We start from the raw sequence: 24,294 nt of genomic DNA, 5'->3' as shown, positions 1-24,294 counted from the left end.
TTCCCACCGTTATTCCCGTTTTTCCGGCCGTTATTCCCATTTTTCCCACCATTATTCCCATTTTTCCCGCCATTTTCCCATGCATTTTTCCCACTCTTTTCCCATCCATTATTCCCATTTTTCCCATCCGTTATTCCCATTTTTCCCGCCGTTTTCCCACCGTTATTCCCATTTTTCCTGTCCATTATTCCCATTTTTCCAGCTGTTTTTCCTGCCACTATTCCCGTTTTTCCGGCTGTTTTTCCTGACACATTCCCATCAGATTTTCCCGCTGTTTTCCCATCCTTATTCCCATTTTTCCCATCTTTTTTTCCCATCCATTATTCCCATTTTTCCCGCCGTTTTCCCACCGTTATTCCCATTTTTCCAGCTGTTTTCCCTGCCATTATTCCCAACATTTTCCCGTCCATTATTCCCATTTTTCCGGCCATTATTCCCATTTTTCCCGCCGTTATTCCCGTTTTTCCCGCCGTTATTCCCATTTTTCCCATCCATTATTCCCGTTTTTCCCGCTGTTATTCCCATTTTCCCGCCGTTATTCCCATTTTCCCATCCATTATTCCCGTTTTCCCATCCGTTATTCCCGTTTTCCCGTCCATTATTCCCGTTTTTCCCGCCGTTATTCCCATTTTCCCGCCGTTATTCCCATTTTTCCTGCCGTTATTCCCGTTTTCCCATCCATTATTCCCGTTTTTCCGGCCGTTATTCCCGTTTTTCCCGCCGTTATTCCCGTTTTCCCATCCGTTATTCCCGTTTTTCCCGCCGTTATTCCCATTTTTCCCGCCGTTATTCCCATTTTCCGGCCGTTATTCCCATTTTCCAGCCGTTATTCCCGTTTTCCCGTCCGTTATTCCCGTTTTCCCCTCACCTGACGGAGATCTCGAAGATCTGGTTGAGTTTGCTCTGCAGCAGCGACGCCTGCGGGGGGGGAGGGGCGGCTCCGCTCGATCCCAAAAATTCCCGGGAATTCTCCCCCTTCCCTCCCCTCCCCCACCCCGGGGCTCCCAGGGGGGTTTCCCGCTCTCTTCCCAAAATTCCGACCTTTTTTCCCCAAAAATTCCAGCCCTTTTCCCCAAAATCTCTGCTCTTTTCCCTAAAAATCCCTAAAAATCCCTAAAATTCCCTAAAAATCCCTAAAATTCCCTAAAAATGCTTAAAATTCCCTAAAAATACCTAAAATTCCCTAAAAATCCCTAAAATTCCCTAAAATTTCCAGCTCTTTTCCCAAAATTCTGGATTTTTTCCCAAAATTCCTGCCCTTTTCCCCAAAATCTCAGCTCTTTTCCCTAAAATTCCCAAAAAATCCCTAAAAGTCCCTAAATTCCCTAAAAGTCCTGAAAATTCCCTAAAATTCCCTAAAAATCCCTAAAATTCCCTAAAAATCCCTAAAATTCCCTAAAATTCCTAAAAATCTCTAAAAATCCCTAAAATTCCCTAAAAATGCTTAAAATTCCCTTAAAATACCTAAAATTCCCTAAAATTTCCAGCTCTTTTCCCAAAATTCTGCCTTTTTTCCCAAAATTCCCGCCCTTTTCCCCAAAATCTCAGCTCTTTTCCCAAAAATTCCCCAAAATTCCCTAAATTTCCCACACTTTTCCCAAAATTCTGCCTCTTTTCTGTTTTTTATCCCAAAATTCTGACTCTTTCCCAAAATTCCACCCTTTTTCCCCAAAAATTCCAGGCTTTCCCCCAAAATCTCTTCTCTTTTCCCTAAAATTCCACCTTTTTCCCAAATTTCCAGCTCTTTTTCCCAGATTTCTGCCCTTTTTTCCTGAAAATTCCTGCTCTTTCCCCCAAAATTCCGGCTTTTTCCTAAATTCCCGTTTCTTGTCCCAAAATTTTGGATCTTTCCCGCTCTCTTCCCAAAATTCCGCCCTTTTTTCCCTAAAATTCCTGCACTTTTCCCCAAAATCTCAGCTCTTTTCCCTAAAATTCCCTAAAAATCCCTAAAATTCCCTGAAATTCCCTAAAAATCCCTAAAATTCCCTAAAATTTCCACACTTTTCCCAAAATTCTGCCTCTTTTCTGGCTTTTATCCCAAAATCTCAGCTCTTTTTCATAAAATTCCCAAAAATTCCTGCACTTTTCCCTAAAAATCCATCTCTATTCCCAAAATTCTGGATTTTTTCCCAAAATTCCCGCCCTTTCCCCCAAAATCTCTGCTCTTTTCCCTAAAATTCCCAAAAAATCCCTAAAAGTCCCTAAAAATCCCTAAAAATTCCCTAAAAATCCCTAAAATTCCCTAAAAATCCCTGAAATTCCCTAAAATTCCAAAAAAATCCCTAAAAATCCCTAAAAATTCCTAAAATTCCCTAAAAATCCCTAAAATTCCCTTAAAATCCCTAAAATTCCCAAAAATTCCCTCAAATTCCCTAAAAATCCCTAAAATTCCCTAAAATTGCCTAAAATTCCATAAAAATCCCTAAAATTCCCTAAAATTTCCAGCTCTTTTCCCAAAATTCTGCCTCTTGTCTGGCTTTTATCCCAAAATCTCAGCTCTTTTCCCAAAAATTCCCAAAAATTCCCTAAAATTCCTGCACTTTTCCCTAAAAATCCATCTCTATTCCCAAAATTCTGGATTTTTTCCCAAAATTCCAGCCCTTTTCCCAAAAATCTCAGCTCTTTTCCCTAAAAATCCCTAAAAATCCCTGAAAGTCCCTAAATTCCCTAAAATTCCCTAAAAATCCCTAAAATTCCATAAAAATCCCTAAAATTCCATAAAATTCCAGCTCTTTTCCCAAAATTCTGCCTCTTTTCTGGCTTTTATCCCAAAATCTCAGCTCTTTTCCCTAAAATTCCCTAAAAATCCCTGAAATTCCCTAAAATTCCCTAAAATTCCCTAAAAATCCCTAAATTCCCTAAAAATCCCAAAAAATCCCTAAAATTCCCTAAAATTCCCTAAAATTCCTAAAAATCCCTAAAATTCCCTAAAAGTCCCTAAAATTCCCTAAAAATGCTTAAAATTCCCTAAAAATCCCTAAAATTCCCTAAAATTTCCAGCTCTTTTCCCAAAATTCTGCCTTTTTTCCCTAAAATTCCCACCCTTTTCCCCAAAATCTCAGCTCTTTTCCCAAAAATTCCCAAAAAATCCCTAAAAGTCCCTAAATTCCCTAAAAATCCCTAAAAGTCCCTAGAATTCCCTAAAATTCCATAAAATTCCATAAAATTTCCAGCTCTTTTCCCAAAATTCTGTCTCTTTTCTGGATTTTAGCCCAAAATCTCAGCTCTTTTCCCTAAAAATCCCTAAAAATTCCCTAAAATTCCCTAAAAATCCCTAAAATTCCCTAAAAATCCCTAAAATGCCCTAAAATTCCCTAAAAATCCCTAAAATTCCCTAAAAATCCCTAAAATGCCCTAAAATTCCCTAAAAATCCCTAAAATTCCCTAAAAATCCCGAAAAGTCCCTAAAATTCCCTAAAAATCCCTAAAAATCTCTAAAATTCCCTAAAATTCCCTAAAAATCTCTAAAATTCCCTAAAAATCCCTAAAATTCCCTAAAATTTCCAGCTCTTTTCCCAAAATTCTGCCTTTTTTCCCAAAATTCCCGCCCTTTTCCCCAAAATCTCAGCTCTTTTCCCTAAAATTCCCTAAAATTCCCACACTTTTCCCAAAATTCTGCCTCTCTTCTGTTTTTTATCCCAAAATTCTGACTCTTTCCCAAAATTCCCCCCTTTTTTCCCTAAAATTCCTGCACTTTCCCCCAAAATCTCAGCTCTTTTCCCTAAAATTCCCTAAATTTCCCACACTTTTCCCAAAATTCTGGCTCCTTTCTGTTTCTTATCCCAAAATTTTTTGTGCCTTTTTTGAGGTTTTTTAATTTCTTTTCTCTCTCCCTCCCCTCCCTCCTGGGGCTGGATCTCCCCGGCTGCAATTCCAGTCGGGAATTCCGGTTGGGAATTCCAGTCGGGAATTCCGGTCGGGAATTCCGGTTGGGAATTCCGATCGGGAATTGCAGTTGGGAATTCTGGTTGGGAATTCCGGTTGGGAATTCCGGTTGGGAATTCCGGTTGGGAATTCCGGTTGGGAATTCCCAGGAATTTTCCCTGGGAAATCTCTCACCCGGGCTCCGCAGTGGGCGGCGATTTCCTCGAACGGAGCCTTCTGGAACCTCTCGACCACCTGGCGCCGCCGCTCGCGCTCCTGCTCCTCCACCGCCACGCTGTCAACTAACGGGAATTCCAGAGGGGAAAAAATGGGAATTCTGGAGAGAAATCCATCCCAATCCCATCCCAATCCCTGCTCCTCCGCCACCACGCTGTCCACTAGCGGGAATTCCAGAGGGAAAAAATGGGAATTCTGGAGGGAAATCCATCCCAATCCCATCCCAATCCCACGCTGTCCACTAATGGGAATTCCAGGAAAAAATAATGGGAATTCTGGAGAGAAATCCATCCCAACCCCAATCCCATCCCCGATCCCACGCTGTTCACAGCACCGGGAATTCCAGGAAAAAATGGGAATTCTGGAGAAAAATCCCAACTCCAATCCCATCCCCAATCCCACGCTGTTCACTAATGGGAATTCCGGGAAAAAATAATGGGAATTCCGGAGGGAAATCCATCCCAATCCCATCCCAATCCCATCCCAATCCCACGCTGGTCACTAACGGGAATTCCAAAGGGAAAAAATAATGGGAATTCCGGAGGGAAATCTCAACCCCAATCCCATCCCAATCCCTGCTCCTTCACCACCACGCTGTCCACTGCAACGGGAATTCCAGAGGGAATAAATAACGGGAATTCCAGAGGGAAATCCATCCCAATCCCATCCCAATCCCATCCCAATCCCTGCTCCTCCACCGCCACGCTGTCAACTAGCGGGAATTCCAGAGGGGAAAAAAAAGGGAATTCCGGAGGGAAATCCCAATCCCAGTCTCATCCCAATCCCACGCTGTCCACTGCATCCGGGAATTCCAGAGGGAAAAAAATGGGAATTCTGGAGAGAAATCCCATCCCAATCCCACGCTGTCCACTGCATCCAGAATTCCAGGAAAAAATAATGGGAATTCCGGAGGGAAATCCATCCCAACCCCATCCCCAATCCCACACTGTTCACAGCACTGGGAATTCCAGGAAAAAATGGGAATTCCAAAGGGAAATCCATCCCAGCCCCAATCCCAGCTCCCAGTGCTGGGAATTCTAGGAATTCCCGAGGGAAAAATCCCACCCCAATCCCAGCTCCCAGCACAGGGAATTCCAGGAATTCCAGATGGAAATCCCATCCCAATCCTGGCTCACAGCTCTGGGAATTCCAGGAATTCCAGAGGGAAAATCCTTCCCAATCCCAGCTCTCAGCTCGGGGAATTCCAGGAATTCCAGAGGGAAAATCCTTCCCAGTGCTGGCTCCCAGTGCTGGGAATTCCTGGAATTCTGGTGGGAAAATTCCACCCCAATCCCAGCTCTGGGAATTCCAGGAATTGGGATGGGAATCCCTGGGAATGCTCGGCCTTGATCTCCCACAGATTTCCCGAGCTCCCAGAATTCCCAAAATTCCCAGAATTCCCAGAATTCCGGGAATTCCCGCCCTTACCGATGGCCTTTTTCAGCGTCTCGTAGGTGATCTCCTCCGCCGGAGCTCTCTGTGAGGAGGAAAAACGGGATGAGATTCCCGGAAAATCCCGGAATTCCGGTCGGGAATCTCAACCCCAGCTCGGATTTTTTGTTTCTCCTTAAAAAAAACCCAAAAAACCGGGATCTTTTCCCAAAAAAACAAAAAAATCGGGAATTTTTTCCCCAGTGGGAATCCCGCTCCGGAGATTCCCAAAAGGAACAAAAATCCAGGGAAAATCGGGAATTCTGGCGGGAATTTGAGGAGATTCCCAACCTTTTCTGGATAGAAAAATCCCAGAATTGCAGGAAAATCAGGGAATTTGAGGGAATTTCTCGCCATTCCCGGGAGCTACGGAATTCTGGGAATTCCGGGGATTTGGGAATTTTTTCCTGAGGGAATTCCAGGATGGATCCAGGACCTGCTCCCGCTCCGGGCTGTTCCGGGATTCCACCTCCACCTGCAGGGAAATCGTCTCTCCGATGCTTTTCCTCTTGGATAAACGATCCTCATCTGCTGGAAAAACGGGAATTGGGATCAGGAATTCCAGCCTGGGAATTCCCATCCTGAATTCCCAAAGAAATCCCAAAGAATTCCTAAAAAAAAAAAAAACCAAAAATCCCTAATCCCCTAAAAAAGCCCCCTTGAAATCCCGAAGAATTCCCAAAAATCCCTCAAAAAACCCTGAAATCCCAAAGAATTCCCAAAAATCCCCAAAGAATTCCCCAAAATCCTCCAAAAATCTCTCAAAATCCCAAAGAATTCCTAAAATATCCCTTGAAATCCAAAAAAATTCCCAAAAATCCCCAAAGAATTCCCAAAAATCCCCAAAGAATTCCCAAAATACACAAAGAATTCCCCAAAATCCCCCCCAACCCCCCCCCAAATTCCAAAAAAATCCCCCCAAATAAAAAAAAATTCCCAAAAATCCCCCAAAATCCCAAAGAATTCCCAAAAATTCCCAAAAATCCCCAAAAATCTCAAAAAATTCCCAAAGAATTCCCAAAAATCCCCAAAAAACTCCCCAAATCCCAAAAATTCCCCCTGACACCTCAAAGAATTCCTAAAATTCCCAAAAATTCCCCAAAATTCCCAAAGATTGCGAAGAATTCCCAAAAATCCCCTTAAATCCCAAAGAACTCCCAAAAATCCTCAAAAATCTCCCAAAATCCCAAACAATTCCCAAAAAATCCCAAAAGAATTCCCAAAAATTCAAAAAAAATCCCAAAAATTCCCAAAAAAATCCCCCAAAATAAAAAAATCCCCAAAAATTCCCTCAAAAATTCTCAAAAATTCCCAAAAACTCCCCAAAATTCCCAGAAATCTCAAGGAATTCCCAAAAATCCTCCAAAAATCTCCCAAAATCCCAAACAATTCCCAAAAATCCCCCCAAAAAATCCCAAGAATCCCAAAGAATTCCCAAAAATCCCAAAATTCCTGAAAAATCTCCTAAAAATCCCCTGAAATCCCAAGAATCCCCAAAGAATCCCCAAAGAATCCCCAAAAATTAAAAAAAATCCCAAAAATTCCCCCAAAAATCCAAAAAAATCCCAAAAATTCCAAAACAATTCCAAAAAAAATCCAAAAAATTCCCAAAAATTCCCAAAATAATTCCAAAAAAAATCCAAAAAATTCCCAAAAATTCCCCAAAATTCCCAAAATCCCCCAGAATTCCCGGAATTCCGCTCACCGGAGAGCTGGGGCACGTAGGGCGCGCTGAGGGAAACTCCAAAGAATCCCCAAAAATCCCAAAGAATTCCCAAAAAAATCCCAAAAAATCCCCAAAATCCCTCAGAAAACCCCTCAAATTCATCAAAAATTCCCAAGAATTCCCAAAAAATTCTTGAAAATCTCCCAAAATCCCAAACAATTCCCAAAAAATCCCCAAAAAATCCCCAAAAAATCCCAAAAATCCCCAAAGAATCCCCAAAAATCCCCTGAATTTCCCCAAGAATTCCTCAAAAAATCCCAAAAATTCCCCCAAAATCCCCAAAATTCCAAAAAAATTCCCCAAAAATCCTGAAAAAAAATCCCCAAAATCCCAAAGAATTCCCAAAAAATCCCCAAAGAATTCCCAAAAATTCAGAAAAAATCCCCCAAAAATTCCCAAAAATTCCCCCAAAATCCCCTGAAATTCCAAAAAAATTCCCCCAAAAAATCCCCAAAAAATCCCAAAAATTCCCAAAAATCCCCTGAAATTCCCCAAAAATTCAAAAAAAATCCCAAAAATTCCCCAAAAAATCCAAAAAATTCCCAAAAATTCCCAAAATAATTCCAAAAAAATCCAAAAAATTCCCCAAAATTCCCCACAATTCCCCCAAATTCCCAAAATCCCCCAGAATTCCCGGAATTCCGCTCACCGGAGAGCTGGGGCACGTAGGGCGCGCTGAGTCTCTCGGCGCAGTATCCGCAGCTCCCCAGGATTTCACTGATTTTGTTTTGTCCGAAGAAAAATTCCGGCCCCAGCTGCTCCAGGCTGGCCCCACCCACCCTGCGGAAAAACCGGGAAAAATCCCAAAGAATTCCCAAAAATCCCGGAATTCCCGGGAAATTCCCATCCCAGCCCCATCCCCAAATCCCAGGAATTTTGGGAATTTTGGGGGTGAGGGTTTTTTTCCCAGTTAAATCCAGCGGGGATCCAGGGAAATCTGGGAATTCTGAGATGCTCCAAATTTTCTGGGAATTTTCTGGGAATTTCTTCCCAAATTCCTGCCCAGGATTTTGGGGATTTTGGGGGGAGGTTCTTGAATTTTTTATGGATTTTTCCTGGGATTTTTCGGGGTTTTTTGGGATACTCCAGGAATTCCGGCCCAAATCCCAAATTCCTCCCCCTTTTCCCATGGAATTCCCTCCATTCCCAGCCTGGGGTTGGATCCAGCCCCATCCCAAGGGAAGGAATTTTGGGAATTCCCTGGGAATTGGGGACTCCAGGAAGGGTCTCCCTTCCCTGAATTCCATAAAAATCCCTCGGGATGGATCCTGAACATCCTGGATCCCAGAATCCCGGAATGGCTTCAATAATTCCCAAATAATTCCCCAATTAATTCTAGAATCATTCCCAAATAATTCCCAAATAATTCTTGAATAATTCCCCAATAATTCCCCAATAATTCCCAAATAATTCCTGAATAATTCCTGAATAATTCCAGGTTCATTCTGGATCCAATCCCAGGCTGAGAATGGAGAAAATTCGCTGGGAAAATGGGAATTTGGGAAGGAATTCCTGGGGTATCCCAAAAAAAAACCCAAATCCCAGAAAATCCCTGGATTTCCTTTCCCAAATTCCATAAAAATCCCTCGGGATGGATCCTGAGTGTCCCGGAATCCCGGAATCCTGGAATGGCTTCAATAATTCCCAAATAATTCCAGAAAAATTCCCCAAAAAATCCTGAATAATTCCAGAATAATTCCTGAACAATTCCCAAATAATTCCTGAACAATTCCCAAATAATCCCCAAATAATTCCAGAATTATTCCCGAATAATTCCCAAATAATTCCAGAATAATTCCCAAATAATTCCAGGTTCATTCCGGATCCAATCCCAGGCTGGGAATGGACGGAATTCCCTGGGAAAACGGGGAGGGATTTGGGATTTGGGCAGGAATTCCTGGGGTATCCCAAAAAAACCCCAAATCCCAGAAAATCCCTGGATTTCCTTTCCCAAATTCCATAAAAATCCCTCGGGATGGATCCTGAGCCTCCTGGATCCCGGAATCCCAGAATTCCTTGGGATGGGATCCGTGGATTTCCAATCCCATCCCATTCCCAGCCCTATTCGGCTTTTCCTTGGGCGTTCCCGGGGATTCTCTGGGAATTCCATGGGGAAATTCCGGGAAATTCCAGGAAATTCCGGGAATTCTCACCGGGGGTTGTCTCCGAAAGCCTCCTCGGGCAGCAGGAACGGCGCCTCCTTCTGCCGGGCCTGGATCACCTGCCGGGACAAATCCCAAATCCCAAAACTAATCCCAAATCCTAAAAAAATCCTAAATCCCAAATCCCCCACCAAAATCCCTCAAATCTCCCCCAAAAAATAAACCTAAACCAAACAAATCCCGAATCCCAAAAAAACCCCAAATCCCCCCAAAAAATCCCTCAAATCCCAAATTCTAAAAAAAAACAAATCCAAAGAAATCCCAAATCCCAAAAAATCCCCTCAAACCCCAGATCCCCAAAAAAGACCCCAAAACCCTCCTCAAATCCCCAAAAAAACCCAAACCAAAAGAAATCCCAAATCCTAAAAAAAATCCCCAAATCCACCCCAAAAAAATTCCCTCAAATCCCCCCTAAAAAAACCCAAATCCAAACAAATCCCGAATCCCAAAAAAAACCCAAATCCAAAGAAATCCCAAATCCCCAATAAACCCCAAACCCAAACCAGATCCCAAATCCGAAAAAAAGCCCCAAATTGCCCCCCCAAAAAAACCCTCAAACCCCAAATCACAAAAAACCCCAAACCCCCCAAAATCCCAAAAAAACTTCCCTAAAATCCCAAAAAAACCAAATTCCTCCCCCAAAAATCCCTAAAAAAACCCTCTAATCCTCCCAAAAATCCTGTTCAAATCCCAAAAAATTCCCCTCAAATCCCAAAATATCTCCCCAAATCCCAAAAAACCCCCCCCAAATCCAAATAATATCCCAAATCCCAAAAAACCCTCCCCAAATCCCCCCCAAAAATTCCCAATCCCCAAAAAAATTCCCAAAATCCAAAATAAATCCCTCCTTAAAAAAAAACTAAAATCCCCTTAAAAACCCCAAAAAACCAACCAAACCCCACCAGAATTCGGGGATTTCTCTCAGAATTCCCAGATTTTCCCAAATTCCCCGGATTTTTGGGATTTCTCCCTGAATTCCGGGATTTTCCCGGGAATTTTGCACCTCCTGGACGTGGAGCCGGAGGCCGGGGTTCCCCAGGAGGGTCCCCAGCAGCGCCAGGAAGGGAAATCCCAAAACGGCCCCAAAGCCCAAAAACAACCCCTAAAAATCCCAAAAAAATCCCAAAAAATCCCAAAAAATCCCAAATCCCAAGAAAAAAAACTAAAAATCACAAAAAAAATCCCAAATCCCCAAAAAAACCCCAAATCCCCTCAAAAAATGCCCAAAAAATCCCAGAAAACCCCCTCAAATCCCCCCAATAAATCCCCCAAAAAAATCCCAAAAATCCAAAAAACTGCCCCCAAAATCCCAAAAATCCCAAACTCCCAAAAAACCCCAAATCCCCCCCAAAATCCCCCAAAAATCCCAAATCCCAAAAATCTCCAAAAAATCCCAAAATAATCTCAAATCTCCAAAAAAACCACAAATCCCCCCCGAAAATGCCCAAAAAATCCCAAAAAAATCCCCAGATTCCCAAATCCCAAGAAAATCCCCCACAAATCCCAAAAAAATCCCAAATCCCCCCCAAAAAATGCCCAAAAAATCCCTAAAAAATCCCCTAAAAATCCCAAGATTCCCAAATCCCAAGAATATCCCAAAAAAATCCCAAAAAAAATCCCAAATCCCCCCCCAAAAATGCCCCAAAAATGCCCAAAAAATCCTAAAATTCCCAAATCCCAAGAAAATCCCCCACAAATCCCAAAAAAATCCCCCCAAAAAATCCCAAATCCCTCCTTAAAAACCCCTTAAAAACCCTTTAAAATCCCCTTTAAAACAGAAAAAAATCCCCCAGAATTCCCAGATTTTCTCAGATTTCCCAGAATTTTGGGATTTCTCCGGGATTTTTGGGATTTTCCCGGATTTTCCCGGGAATTTTGCACCTCCTGGACGTGGAGCCGGAGGCCGGGGTTCCCCAGGAGGGTCCCCAGCAGCGCCAGGAACGCGGCTCCCAGCGCCAGCAGCGCGCAGCGATTGTAGAGCGGCAGCGGCTCCTCCTGCGCCAGATCCTGATGGGAAGAGAGGGAAAGAAAAATGGGAATATCCCGGGAAATCCTGGGAAAAATCCCTGGAAAATCCTGGGAAAAATCCCGGAAAAAATCCTGAAAAAGAAAAAAAAAATTATGGAAAAATCCCCAAAAAATTACAGAAAAAAACCCAAAAAATCACGGGGGAAAAAAAAAAAACTCCACAAAAATCCTGGAAATAATTTCTGGAAAAATCACCGGAAAAATCCCGAAATATTCCCGAAAAATTCTCCCAAAATTCCCGAAAAGTCCCCCCAAAAAATCACGGAAAAAACAAAAAAAAACGGAAAAAATCCCCGGAAAATCCAGGGAAAAATCCCCAAAAATATCCCAAAAAATTCCCCCAAAATTCCCAAAAAAAATCCCCCAAAAAATCACAGAAAAAACCCCCAAAAAACCAGAAAAAAATCCCAGAAAAAATCCACCAAAATCCCGAAAAATCAAAAAAAAAAAATTTACGGAAAAAAGCCCAGAAAAATCCCAGAAAAAAACCCAAAAAAATCACAGAAAAAAAAAAAAAAAAATCCTGGAAATAATTCCCGGAAAATCCCCGGAAAAATCTTCCAAAAATATCCTGAAAATTTCTCCCAAAATTCCCGAAAAATTCCCCCAAAAAATCAAGGAAAAAACCCCAAAAAAATCACGGAAAAAAAAAAAAACAAAAATCAAGGAAAAAATCTCCGGAAAAATCACCCAAAATTCCCAAAAAAATCTCCCCAAAAAATCTCAGAAAAAAAAAAAACAAAAAAATTACGGAAAAATCCCCCCAAAGTTCCCAAAAAATTTCTCAAATATTCCCGAAGAAAATTCCCAAAACATCCCACAAAAAATCCTGGGAAAAATCCCCCAAAAATCCCAAAAAATCCCAAAAAAAATCCCAGAAAAAATCACCCCAAAATATCCTGAAAAATCCCTCAAAAATTCCCAAAAAAATCCCCCCAAAATTCCTGAAAAATCTCCCAAAAAATCACGGAAAAGAACCCGAAAAAATCCCTGGAAAAAATCCCAGGAAAAATCCCCCAATAATATCCCGAAAAATTCCCCAAATATTCCCAAAAAATCTTCCCCAAATATCCCAAAAATTCCCGAAAAATCCCCCCAAAATTCCCAAAAAATCCCCAAGAAAAATCCCAGGAAAAGTCCCCAAAAAAAAACCCAGAAAAAAAATCCCCCCAAAATCCCAAAAAATCCCCCCAAAAAATAATGGAAAAAATCCCGAAAAATATCCCAAAAAAAAACCCCAAAATTCCGGAAAAATCCCCCCAAAATTCCCGAAAAATCCCCCAAAAAATCCGGGGAAAAATCCCCCAAAATTTCTGAAAAATCCCCCAAAAAATCCCCCCCAATTCCCGAAAAATCCCCCAAAAATTCCCGGAAAATCCCCCAAAAATTCCCGAAAAATCCCCCCAAAATTCCCGAAAAATCCCCCCAAAAATCCGGGGAAAAATCCCCCAAAGATATCCTGAAAAATCCCTCAAAATTCCCTAAAATTCCCCCAAAAATATCCCAAAAAATCTCACAAAAATTCTGAAAAATCAAAAAAAATTCACGGAAAAAATCCCCAAAAGAATCACGGGAAAAATCCCTGGAAAAATCCCGAAAAATAACCAAAAAAATCCCTCAAAAATTCCCGAAAAATCCCCCCAAAATTCCCAAAAAATCCCCAAGAAAAATCCTGGGAAATCCAAAAAAAAAAATTCATGGAAAAAATCCCCCAAAAAATCCCAGAAAAAAATTCCCCCCAAAAAAATCCCGGGAAAAAACCCGGGAAAAATTCCAGAAAAATCACAGAAAAAACCCTCCAAAAATATCCCAAACATTCCCAAAAAATTCCCAAAAAAATCCCTCAAAAAATCATGGAAAAATCCCCCAAAAAATCATGGAAAAAAATCCCTCCAAAATCCCAAAAAATCCTAAAAAAAATCCTGGGAAAAATTCCCAGAAAAAAATTCCCCAAAATATCCCAAAAAATTCCCAAAAAATCCACAAAAAATTCCCCAAAAAAATCTCGGAAAAAATCCCTGGAAAAAATTCCAGGGAAAAAAAAAAGGGATTGAAGGAAAAATCCCAAATCCCGGAAAGCCACAGATTGGGGGAGGGGATAAAAGGTTGATGACGTCATTGTTGGAAAATCCCAATTTCCCCCCAAAAAAATTCCCAAAAAATTCCCCCAAAAAACTCCTAAAAACTCTCCAAAAAAATCCCCCCAAAATTCCACAAAAATCACCAAAAAAATCCCAAAAAACCTCCCAAAAAATCCCCCCAAAATTCCCAAAAATTCCCAAAAATTCCAGGAATTCCATACCTGCAGGAGGTGCATGAGGTCGATGATGATGTCATTGCTGGAAAATCCCAAATTTCCCCCAAAATACCCAAAAATTCCCAAAAAATTTCAAAAAAAATCCCCCAAAATTAAAAATAATTCCCCCAAAATTCCCAAATATTCCCAGAATTCTGGGAATTCCGTACCTGCAGGGCGAGCACGAGGCGCATGAGGTCGACGATGACGTCATCACTGGAAAATCCCAAATTCCCCCCCAAAATTCCCAAAATATCCCCAAAAAAACCCAAAAAACCCCTCAAAAAAACTCCTAAAAACCCTCAAAAAATCCCCAAAAATTCTCCAAAAAAATTCCCAAAAAACCTCCCAAAAATCCCTTAAAATTCTCCAAAAAATTCCCAAAAATTCCCAAAAATTCCGGGAATTCTGTACCTGCAGGATGAGCACGAGGCGCATGAGGTCAATGATGACATCATCGTTGGAGAATCCCAAATTCCCCCTAAAAATCTCCCCAAAATCCCCAAAATCCCCCTAAAAATCCCCCAAAATCCCCCAAATTCCCCAAAATATTCCCAAACATTCCCAGAATTTTGGGAATTCCGTACCTGCAGGGCGAGCATGATGTGCACGAGGTCGATGATGACGTCATCCTTGGAAAATCCCAAATTCCCCCCAACAAAATCCCAAAAAAATCCCCAAAAATCCCAAAAATTCCCCAAAAAATCCCCAAAAATCCTCCAAAATTCCCAAAGATTCCCAGAATTCCGGGAATTCCGTATCTGCAGGATGAGCACAAGGCACATGAGGTCAACGATGACGTCATCGCTGGAAAATCCCAAATTCCCCCCAAAATACCCTAAAAATCCCAAAAAATTCCCAAAATTCCAAAAAAATTCCCTAAAAATAAAAAAAAAATCAAAAAAATTCCCCAAATCCCCCCAAAATTCCCAAAGATTCCCAGAATTTTGGGAATTCCGTACCTGCAGTGTGAGCATGATGTGCAAGAGGTCGATGATGACGTCATCGCTGGAAAATCCCAAATAATCCCAAAAATTCCCCAAAAAATCCCCCAAAATTCCCCCAAAAAATCTCCCAAATTCCCAAAAAATCAGAAAAAATCCCCAAAATTCCCCAAAATATTCCCAAACATTCCCAGAATTTTGGGAATTCCGTACCTGCAGGGCGAGCATGATGTGCACGAGGTCGATGATGACGTCATCCTTGGAAAATCCCAAATTCCCCCCAACAAAATCCAAGAAAAATCCCAAAAATTCCCCAAAAAATCCCAAAAAAATCCCAAATAAATCCCCAAAATTCCCCTAATTCCCCAAAATATTCCCAAACATTCCCGGAATTTTGGGAATTCTGTACCTGCAGGACGAGCACAAGGCACACGAGGTCAATGATGACGTCATCATTGGAAAACCCCAAATTCCCCCAAAAATGCCCTAAAAACCCAAAAAAATCCCCAAAATTCCCCCCAAAAATCCCTAAAAATTCCCAAAATCCCCAAAAATACTCTAAAATTCCCAAAGATTCCCAGAATTCCGGGAATTCCGTACCTGCAGGGCGAGCATGAGGCGCACGAGGTCGACGATGACGTCATCGTTGGAGAATCCTAAATTCCCCCTAAAAATCCCCCCCAAATCTCCAAAATTCCCCCAAAAAATCTCCCAAATTCCCAAAAAATCAGAAAAAATCCCCAAAATTCCCCAAAATATTCCCAAACATTCCCAGAATTCTGGGAATTCCGTACCTGCAGTGTGAGCATGATGTGCACGAGGTCGATGATGATGTCATCGCTGGAAAATCCCAAATTCCCCCCAAAAATTCCCAAAAAATCCCTCAAAAAAACTCCTAAAAACCCTCAAAAAATCCCCAAAAATTCTCCAAAAAAATTCCCAAAAAACCTCCCAAAAATCCCTTAAAATTCTCCAAAAAATTCCCAAAAATTCCAAAAAATTCTGGGAATTCCATATCTGCAGGATGAGCACGAGGCGCATGAGGTTGATGATGACGTCATCGTTGGAGAATCCCAAATTCCCCCTAAAAATCTCCCCAAAATCCCCCAAAATCCCCCCAAAAAATCCCCAAAAATCCCCCAAATTCCCCAAAATATTCCCAAACATTCCCAGAATTCCGGGAATTCCGTACCTGCAGGGCGAGCATGATGTGCACGAGGTCGATGATGACGTCATCCTTGGAAAAGCCCAAATTTCCCCCAACAAAATCCCAAAAAAATCCCCAAAAATCCCAAAAATTCCCCAAAAAATCCCCAAAAATCCTCCAAAATTCCCAAAGATTCCCAGAATTCCGGGAATTCCGTATCTGCAGGATGAGCACAAGGCACATGAGGTCAACGATGACGTCATCGCTGGAAAATCCCAAATTCCCCCCAAAATACCCTAAAAATCCCAAAAAATTCCCAAAATTCCAAAAAAATTCCCTAAAAATAAAAAAAAAATCAAAAAAATTCCCCAAATCCCCCCAAAATTCCCAAAGATTCCCAGAATTTTGGGAATTCCGTACCTGCAGTGTGAGCATGATGTGCAAGAGGTCGATGATGACGTCATCGCTGGAAAATCCCAAATAATCCCAAAAATTCCCCAAAAAATCCCCCAAAATTCCCCCAAAAAATCTCCCAAATTCCCAAAAAATCAGAAAAAATCCCCAAAATTCCCCAAAATATTCCCAAACATTCCCAGAATTTTGGGAATTCCGTACCTGCAGGGCGAGCATGATGTGCACGAGGTCGATGATGACGTCATCCTTGGAAAATCCCAAATTCCCCCCAACAAAATCCAAGAAAAATCCCAAAAATTCCCCAAAAAATCCCAAAAAAATCCCAAATAAATCCCCAAAATTCCCCTAATTCCCCAAAATATTCCCAAACATTCCTGGAATTTTGGGAATTCTGTACCTGCAGGACGAGCACAAGGCACACGAGGTCAATGATGACGTCATCTTTGGATAATCCCAAATTCCCCCCCAAAAAAATCCCCAAAAAATCCCCAAAAATCCCCAAAAAATCCCCCCCAAAAAATCCCCCCCAAAAACTCCCCCAAAAATCCCCCAAATCCCCCCCAAAATTCCTGGAAAATCACAAAAAAATTCCCAAAGATTCCCAGAATTCCAGGAATTCCATACCTGCAGGGCAACCACGAGGCGCATGAAGTCGATGATGACGTCATCGCTGGAAAATCCCAATTTCTCCCAAAAATACCCCAAAAATCCCAAAAAATCCCCCAAAAAATCAAAAAAAAAATCCCAAAAAATCCCAACAAATTCCCCAAATCCCCCCAAAATATTCCCAAAGATTCCCAGAATTCCGGGAATTCCGTACCTGCAGGGCGAGCACGAGGCGCACCAGGTCGACGATGACGTCATCGCTGGCCAGCTCCAGGCTCAGCAGCGCCAGGAGTCGGAAAAGGGCCTGGAAATGTTCCCGGGAATTGTTCCCTTCCCGGGAGAGCAGGAAAATGTGCCGGAAGAGCTGCGGGCCGTGCTGTGGGAACATTCCCAGAATTTTTTGGGATTATGGGGGGTCTCAGGAATTTTTGGGAATTTTTTAGGGATTTTTTGGGGATTTTTTGGGGATTTTTTGGGATTTTTTTTTATTTTTTGGGGATTTTTGGGGGATTTTTTTGGGGATTTTTTGGGATTTTTTGGGGATTTTTTTGGGATTTTTTTGGATTTTTTGGGGATTTTTTGGGATTTTTTGGGGATTTTTGGGGGATTTTTTTGGATTTTTTGGGGTTTTTTGGGGATTTTTTTTTATTTTTTGGGGATTTTTGGGGGATTTTTTTGGGGATTTTTGGGGATTTTTTGTGGATTTTTGGGGGATTTTTTTGGGGATTTTTTTTTTTATTTTTTTGGATTTTTTTGGAAATTTTGGGAATTTTTTGGAGAATGTCTTGGGATTTTTTGGGATTTTTGGGGGATTTTTGGGGTTTTTTGGGGGATTTTTTGGGGATTTTTGGGGGATTTTTGGGGATTTTTTTGGATTTTTGGGGGATTTTTTTGGGATTTTTTAGGGATTTTTTAGGGATTTTTTTGGATTTTTTTGGGAAATTTTGGGAATTTTTTGGAGAATGTCTTGGGATTTTTTGAGATTTTTGGGGGAATTTTTGGGGTTTTTTTTGGGATTTTTTGGGGGGGATTTTTTGGGGAAATTTCGGAAGATTTTTGGGATTTTTTGGGGATTTTTTTGGCATTCTTTTGGGAATTTTGGGAATTTTTTTTGAATTTTTGGAGGTTTTTAAAGAAATTTTTTATTAATTTTGGTAATTTTTTGGGGTATTTTTGGGCTTTTTTGGGGATTTTTTGGAGATTTTTTTTATTATTTTTTGCGCAATTTTTGGGAATTCTTTGGGATTTGGGGGGGTTTTTGGGGATTTTTTAGGAATTCTTGGGGATTTTTTGGGGGATTCTTGGGGATTTTGGGGAATTCTTTGGGAATTTTTTGGGATTTTTTTGGAGGGGGGAATTCTTGGGAATTCTTTGGGGATTTCTGGGGGTTCCCTTCCCGGGAGAGCAGGAAAATGTGCTGGAAGAGCTGCGGGCCGTGCTGTGGGAACATTCCCAGAATTTTTTGGGATAATGGGGGGTCTCAGGAATTTTTGGGAATTTTTGGGGGATTTTTTGGGGATTTTTGGGGATTTTTTGGGGATTTTTGGGGATTTTTGGGGGATTTTGTGGGGGTTTTTTTGGATTTTTTTGGGATTTTTTGGGATTTTTGGGGGATTTTTTGGGGATTTATTTTTTTTTTTTTGGGATTTTTTGGGGGATTTTTTGGGGATTTTTTGGGATTTTTGGGGGATTTTTTTGGGGATTTTTTTGGATTTTTTTTGATTTTTTGGAGATTTTTTGGGGATTTTTTGGGATTTTTTGGGAATTTTTTTGGATTTTTTGGGGATTTTTTGGGGATTTTTTTGGGATTTTTTAGGGATTTTTTTGGATTTTTTTTGGAAATTTTGGGAATTTTTTGGAGAATGTCTTGGGATTTTTTGGGGATTTTTGGGGGAATTTTTGGGGGTTTTTTGGGATTTTTTGGGGGGATTTTTTGGGGAAATTTTGGAGTTTTTTTGGGATTTTTTTGGAAATTTTTTTGGGATTTTTTGGGAAAGGTTTTGGGATTTTTTTGGAATTTTTGGGGAATTTTGAGGAATTTTTGGGGGATTTTTTGGGGATTTTTTGGGATTTTTTGGGGGGAATTTGGGGAATTTTTTGGAAATTTTGGGGGTTTTTTGAGGAATTTTTTTTGAAATTTTGGGATTTTTTTATTTTTGGGGGATTTTTTTTATTTTTTTGGAAGTTTTTTTTGGGGGGTGATTTTTTTTTTTTTTTTTTGCGATTTTTGGGGGATTTTTTGGGAATTTTTTCCAGATTTTTTGTGGAATTTTTTGGGATTTTTTGGGAATTTTGGGGGGGAATTTTTTGGGATTTTTTTTGAAATTTCTTTGGAATTTTGGGAATTTTTTTGGGATTCTTTGGGGGGTTCTGGGGATTTTTTGGGGGAAATTTTGGGGTTTTTTTGGGAATTTTTAGGGATTTTTCTGAGATTTTTTTGAGATTTTTTAGGGGGAAATTTTGAGGTTTTTGGGGGAATTGTTTTGGGAATTCTTTCAGATTTTTGGGGATTCCTTGGGATTTTAGGGGGAATTTTGGAAACTTTTGGGGATTTTTTAGGAATTCTTTGGGATTTTGGGGGGTTTTTTGGGTATTCTTTGGGATTTCATGGAATTTTTGGGGGGGATTTCTGGGAATTCTTTGGGATTTTGGGGTTTTTTTTGGAAATTCTTTGGGATTTCACGGGATTTTTTTGGGATTTCTGGGAATTCTTTGGGGCTGAGAATTTTTAGGGACCAAAAATTCCCACTTGGGGATGTGAATTTCCAACCGGGAAAAGCGGGAATTTGGGAAGAAATCAGGAAAATTCCATGGAAAACGGGGAGAGGCCGGAGCCGCCCCAGGGCCTGGAGAGGAGATTCCCAACCCCTTGGAATTCCTGGAATTCCCAAGGAAAATTCCCATGGAAAACTCCCATAGAAAATTCCCTCCCCACGCACGACGGGAAACCTGGGAAAGGAAATCCCGGGAATGCAGCAAATTCCACGGGATCGGAATTCCCGGGAAATTCCCGGGTTTGGAGGCTCAGGAATTTTGGGAAAAGTTGGGAATTTTTCCGAACCTTCTTCATGAAGACGGAATCCTGGCGGGAACATTTCTCCACCTTCAGCTTCAGCACGGAGACGTCGCTGACGGAGCTGCCGGAAAAAAAAAGTTCCCGGGAAAATCCGGGAAATTCAGGAATTCCCGGGGTCGGATCCATCCCGGAGCATCCAAAGGGAGGGGGAAAAAAACCCCTTGGAAAACTCATCCCAAATATCCTGGATTTCCCCATCCCAGATTTTCCTTCCTGGGCTGGATTTTACCGGGGAAAATCTGGAAAAATTCTGGGAAAAATTTGGGAAAAAAATTCCAGAAAATTCTGGAAAAACTCAGGAATTCCCGGTGCCAGATGGGATGGATCCATCCCAGAAAATCCAAAGGAAAAAACTCTTGGAAAGCCCATCCCAAATCCCAGATATCCCGGATTTTCCTTTCCCCTGGATCCTCTGTGATCCCATCCCGGATTTCCCTTTGTGGAGTTCCTGGGGGAAAATTCCTGGGGGAAAATTCCTGGGGGAAAAAAAAATCCTGGAGGAAAAAAATTCCAGGGGAAAATTCCTGGGAAAAAAAATCCTGGGAGAAAATTCCTGGGGAAAAATTCCCAGGGGAAAAAAATTCCAGGGGGGAAAAATCCTGGGGGAAAATCCTTAAGAAAAAATTCCTGGGAAAAAATTCCCAAGGGAAAAAAATTCCTGGGGGGGGGTGGAAAAATCCTTGGGGTAAAAAAATTCCTGGAGGAAAAAAAATCCTGGGGGAAAATTCTTGGGAAAAAATTCCTAGGAAAAAAATCTTGGGGGGAAAAAAAATTCCAGGGGAAAAAAGTTCCAGGGGGGAAAAATCCAGGGGGAAAATCCTTAGGAAAAAATTCCTGGGAAAAAATTCCCAGGGGAAAAAGATTCCTGGGAGGGGCGGAAAAATCCTTGGGATAAAAAATTCCTGGAGGAAAAAAAATCCAGGGAAAAAAAATCCCAGGGGAAAAAATTACATGGGAAAAAAATACCTGGGAAAACAAATTCCAGGGGAAAAAAATTCCAGGGAAAAAAATTCCAGGGAAAAAAAATTCCTGGGGAAAAAAAATCCAGGGGGAAAAATTCCCAGGTTTGGAGGCTCAGGAATTTGGGAAAATTTGGGAATTTTTCCCAGGATTTTATTGGTGGGAATTCCAGGGATGAATTCCCGGGATTTTGGGGTGTACCTGGTGGGACTGAAGTTGGGGTCGTTGCTGAAAATTCCCAGGGGAAAATCCTTGGGGGAAAATTCCTGGGAAAAGAAATTCCCAGTTGGAAAAGAATTCCAGGGGAAAAAAATTCCTGAAGGGGGGAAAATTCCCAGGGAAAAAAATTCCTGGTGAAAAATTCCTGGGGAAAAAATTCCTGGGAAAAATCCTGGGAAAAAAATCCTGGGAGAAAATTTCTGGGGAAAAATTCCCAGGGGAAAAAAATTCCAGGGGGGAAAAATCCTGGGGGAAAATCCTTAAGAAAAAATTCCTGGGGGAAAAAAATTCCTGGGGGGGTGTGGAAAATTCCAGGGAAAAAATTCCTGGGGAAAAAATCCTGGGGGAAAATCCTTGGGGAAAAAAATCCTGGGAAGAAATCCTGGGGGAAAAACCTTTGGGAAAAAATTCCTAGGAAAAAATCCTTGGGAAAAAAATTCCAGGGGAAAAAAATTCCAGGGGAAAAAAATTCCGGGGGGAAAAAGTTTCCAGAAAAAACAATTCCTGGGGAAAAAAATTCCAGGGGGAAAAATTCCCGGGTTTGGAGGCTCAGGAATTTGGGAAAATTTGGGAATTTTTCCCAGGATTTTATCGGCAGGAATTCCCAGGGATGAATTCCCAGGATTTTATCGGCAGGAATTCCAGGGATGGATTCCCGGGATTTTATCGGCAGGAATTCCAGGGATGGATTCCCGGGATTTTATCAGCAGGAATTCCAGGGATGAATTCCCAGGATTTTATCAGCAGGAATTCCAGGGATGAATTCCCGGGATTTTATCAGCAGGAATTCCAGGGATGAATTCCCGGGATTTTATCAGCAGGAATTCCAGGGATGAATTCCCAGGATTTTATCGGCAGGAATTCCAGGGATGAATTCCCAGGATTTTATCGGCAGGAATTCCAGGGATGGATTCCCGGGATTTACCTGGCGGGGCTGAAGCTGGGGCCGTTGCCGTGGCGATCGATGAAGCTGCAGAGAATTTCCAGGACAAAAATTCGGATTTCGGGATCCTCCAGGAGCGCGGCCGAGAGGAGCCGGTCCAGGAAAGCGCTGGGGAGAGCGGTGAGGAGGCTGCTGCTCTGGAATCCCGCGGAAACCTGGGAAAAACAACCGGAAAAATGGGAAAAGCAACGGGAAAAATGGGGAAAACAACGGGGAAAACAATGGGAAAATGGGAAAAATCTGAGAAAAATGGGAAAATTGGGAAAACAATGGGAAGAACCCGGGAAAGAGCGGTGAGGAGGCTGCTGCTCTGGAATCCCGCGGAAACCTGGGAAAAACAACTGGAAAAATGGGAAAAACAACGGGAAAAATGGGAAAAACAACTGGAAAAATGGGAAAAATCTGAGAAAAATGGGACAATTGGGAGAAACAATGGGAAAAATGGGAAAAATCCAGGAAAGAGCGGTGAGGAGGCTGCTGCTCTGGAATCCCACAGAAACCTGGGAAAAACAACCGGAAAAATGGGAAAAACAACCAGAAAATGGGAAAAATCTGAGAAAAATGGGAAAATTGGGAGAAACAACGGGGAAAATCCAGGAAAGAGCGGTGAGGAGGCTGCTGCTCTGGAATCCCACGGAAACCTGGGAAAAACAACCAGAAAAATGGTGAAAATTGGGAAAAACAACAGGAAAATGGGAAAAATCTGAGAAAAATGGGAAAAACAACCGGAAAAATGGGAAAAACAACCGGAAAAACAAACAGAAAATAGGAAAAACAACTGGAAAAGCAACAGCAAAAACAGTGGGAAAAACAACTGGAAAAGTGGGAAAAACATTTTGAAAAACAGGAAAAATATGAAAAAAATGGGATATTTGGGAAAAACAACTGGAAAAGAATGGGGAAAACAACTGGAAAAATTTGGGAAAAATCCGGGAAAGAGCGGTGGAATCCCGAGGAAACCTGGGAAAAACAACGGGAAAAACAACAGGAAAAATGGGAAAAATCCAAGAAAAATGGGAAAATTGGAAATAATGGGAAAATGGGAAAAACCACCTGAAAAATGGTGAAAGAACTCGGGAAAATGGGAAAATGAGGAAAACCATCAGAAAAATGGGAAAAACAACTGGAAAACAGCAGGAAAATGGGAAAAAAACTGGGAAAAATCCGGGAAAGAGCCGTGAGGAGGCTGCGGCTCTGAAAATTTGATTTTCATTTATTTTAATTTGTTTTCATTTTTATTTATTTTATTTTATTTTATTTTATTTTATTTTATTTTATTTTATTTTATTTTATTTTATTTTATTTTATTTTATTTTTTATTTTGTTTTATTTTATTTTAATTTATTTTAATTTATTTTATTTTGGTTTATTTTATTTTATTTTATTTTATTTTATTTTATTTTATTTTATTTTATTTTATTTTATTTTATTTTATTTTATTTTATTTTATTTTATTTTATATTTTATTTTATTTTATTTTATTTTATTTCATTTCAATTTATTTCATTCTATTTCAATTTATTTTATTTTTTAATTTTTTTTCTTTTATTTTATTTTAATTTATTTTATTTTGGTTTGATTCATTTTATTTTACTACTATATTTTATTTTATTTTATTTTATTTCAATTTATTTCATTCTATTTCAATTTCTTTTATTTTTTTTGTTTTATTTTATTTTAATTTATTTTATTTTGGTTTGTTTCATTTTATTTTACTACTTTATTTTATTTTATTTTATTTTATTTTATTTTATTTCAATATATTTTATTTCAATTTATTTTATTCTATTTCAATTTATTTTTTTTTTGTTTTATTTTATTTTAATTTATTTTATTTTGGTTTGTTTCATTTTATTTTACTACTTTATTTTATTTTATTTTATTTTATTTTATTTTATTTTATTTTATTTTATTTTATTTTATTTCAATTTATTTTATTTCAATTTATTTTATTCTATTTCAATTTATTTTATTTTATTTTATTTTATTTTATTTTATTTTATTTTATTTTATTTTATTTTTTTATTTTGTTTTATTTTATTTTAATTTATTTTAATTTATTTTATTTTGGTTTGTTTTATTTTATTTTATTTTATTTTATTTTATTTTATTTTATTTTATTTTATTTTATTTTATTTTATTTTATTTTATTTCAATTTATTTTATTTTATTTTATTTTATTTTGTGATTTTATTTTATTTTATTTTATTTTATTTTATTTTATTTTGTGATTTTGTTTTA

General features: G+C 40.0%; 1 protein-coding gene across 1 annotated transcript in view; it reads right to left on the bottom strand.

The window, feature by feature from the left end:
• Nucleotides 1–24,294, bottom strand: part of EFR3B (EFR3 homolog B) — a 78,249-nt gene that overhangs the window by 1,526 nt on the left and 52,429 nt on the right. The window contains exons 13-22 of the mRNA XM_058834078.1: nt 22,036–22,208; nt 19,917–19,992; nt 17,070–17,231; nt 11,302–11,427; nt 9,412–9,479; nt 7,908–8,038; nt 5,969–6,060; nt 5,530–5,578; nt 4,060–4,166; nt 869–918 (exon numbers count right to left, since the gene is read on the bottom strand). Coding sequence (XP_058690061.1) covers nt 869–918; nt 4,060–4,166; nt 5,530–5,578; nt 5,969–6,060; nt 7,908–8,038; nt 9,412–9,479; nt 11,302–11,427; nt 17,070–17,231; nt 19,917–19,992; nt 22,036–22,208 — 1,034 coding nt within the window. The remainder of the gene's footprint in view (nt 1–868; nt 919–4,059; nt 4,167–5,529; nt 5,579–5,968; nt 6,061–7,907; nt 8,039–9,411; nt 9,480–11,301; nt 11,428–17,069; nt 17,232–19,916; nt 19,993–22,035; nt 22,209–24,294) is intronic.

The sequence above is a fragment of the Poecile atricapillus genome, chromosome 3 (assembly GCF_030490865.1).
Source record: "Poecile atricapillus isolate bPoeAtr1 chromosome 3, bPoeAtr1.hap1, whole genome shotgun sequence".
Lineage (NCBI taxonomy): Eukaryota > Metazoa > Chordata > Aves > Passeriformes > Paridae > Poecile > Poecile atricapillus.
This window is presented reverse-complemented; position numbering and strand designations above follow the sequence as displayed.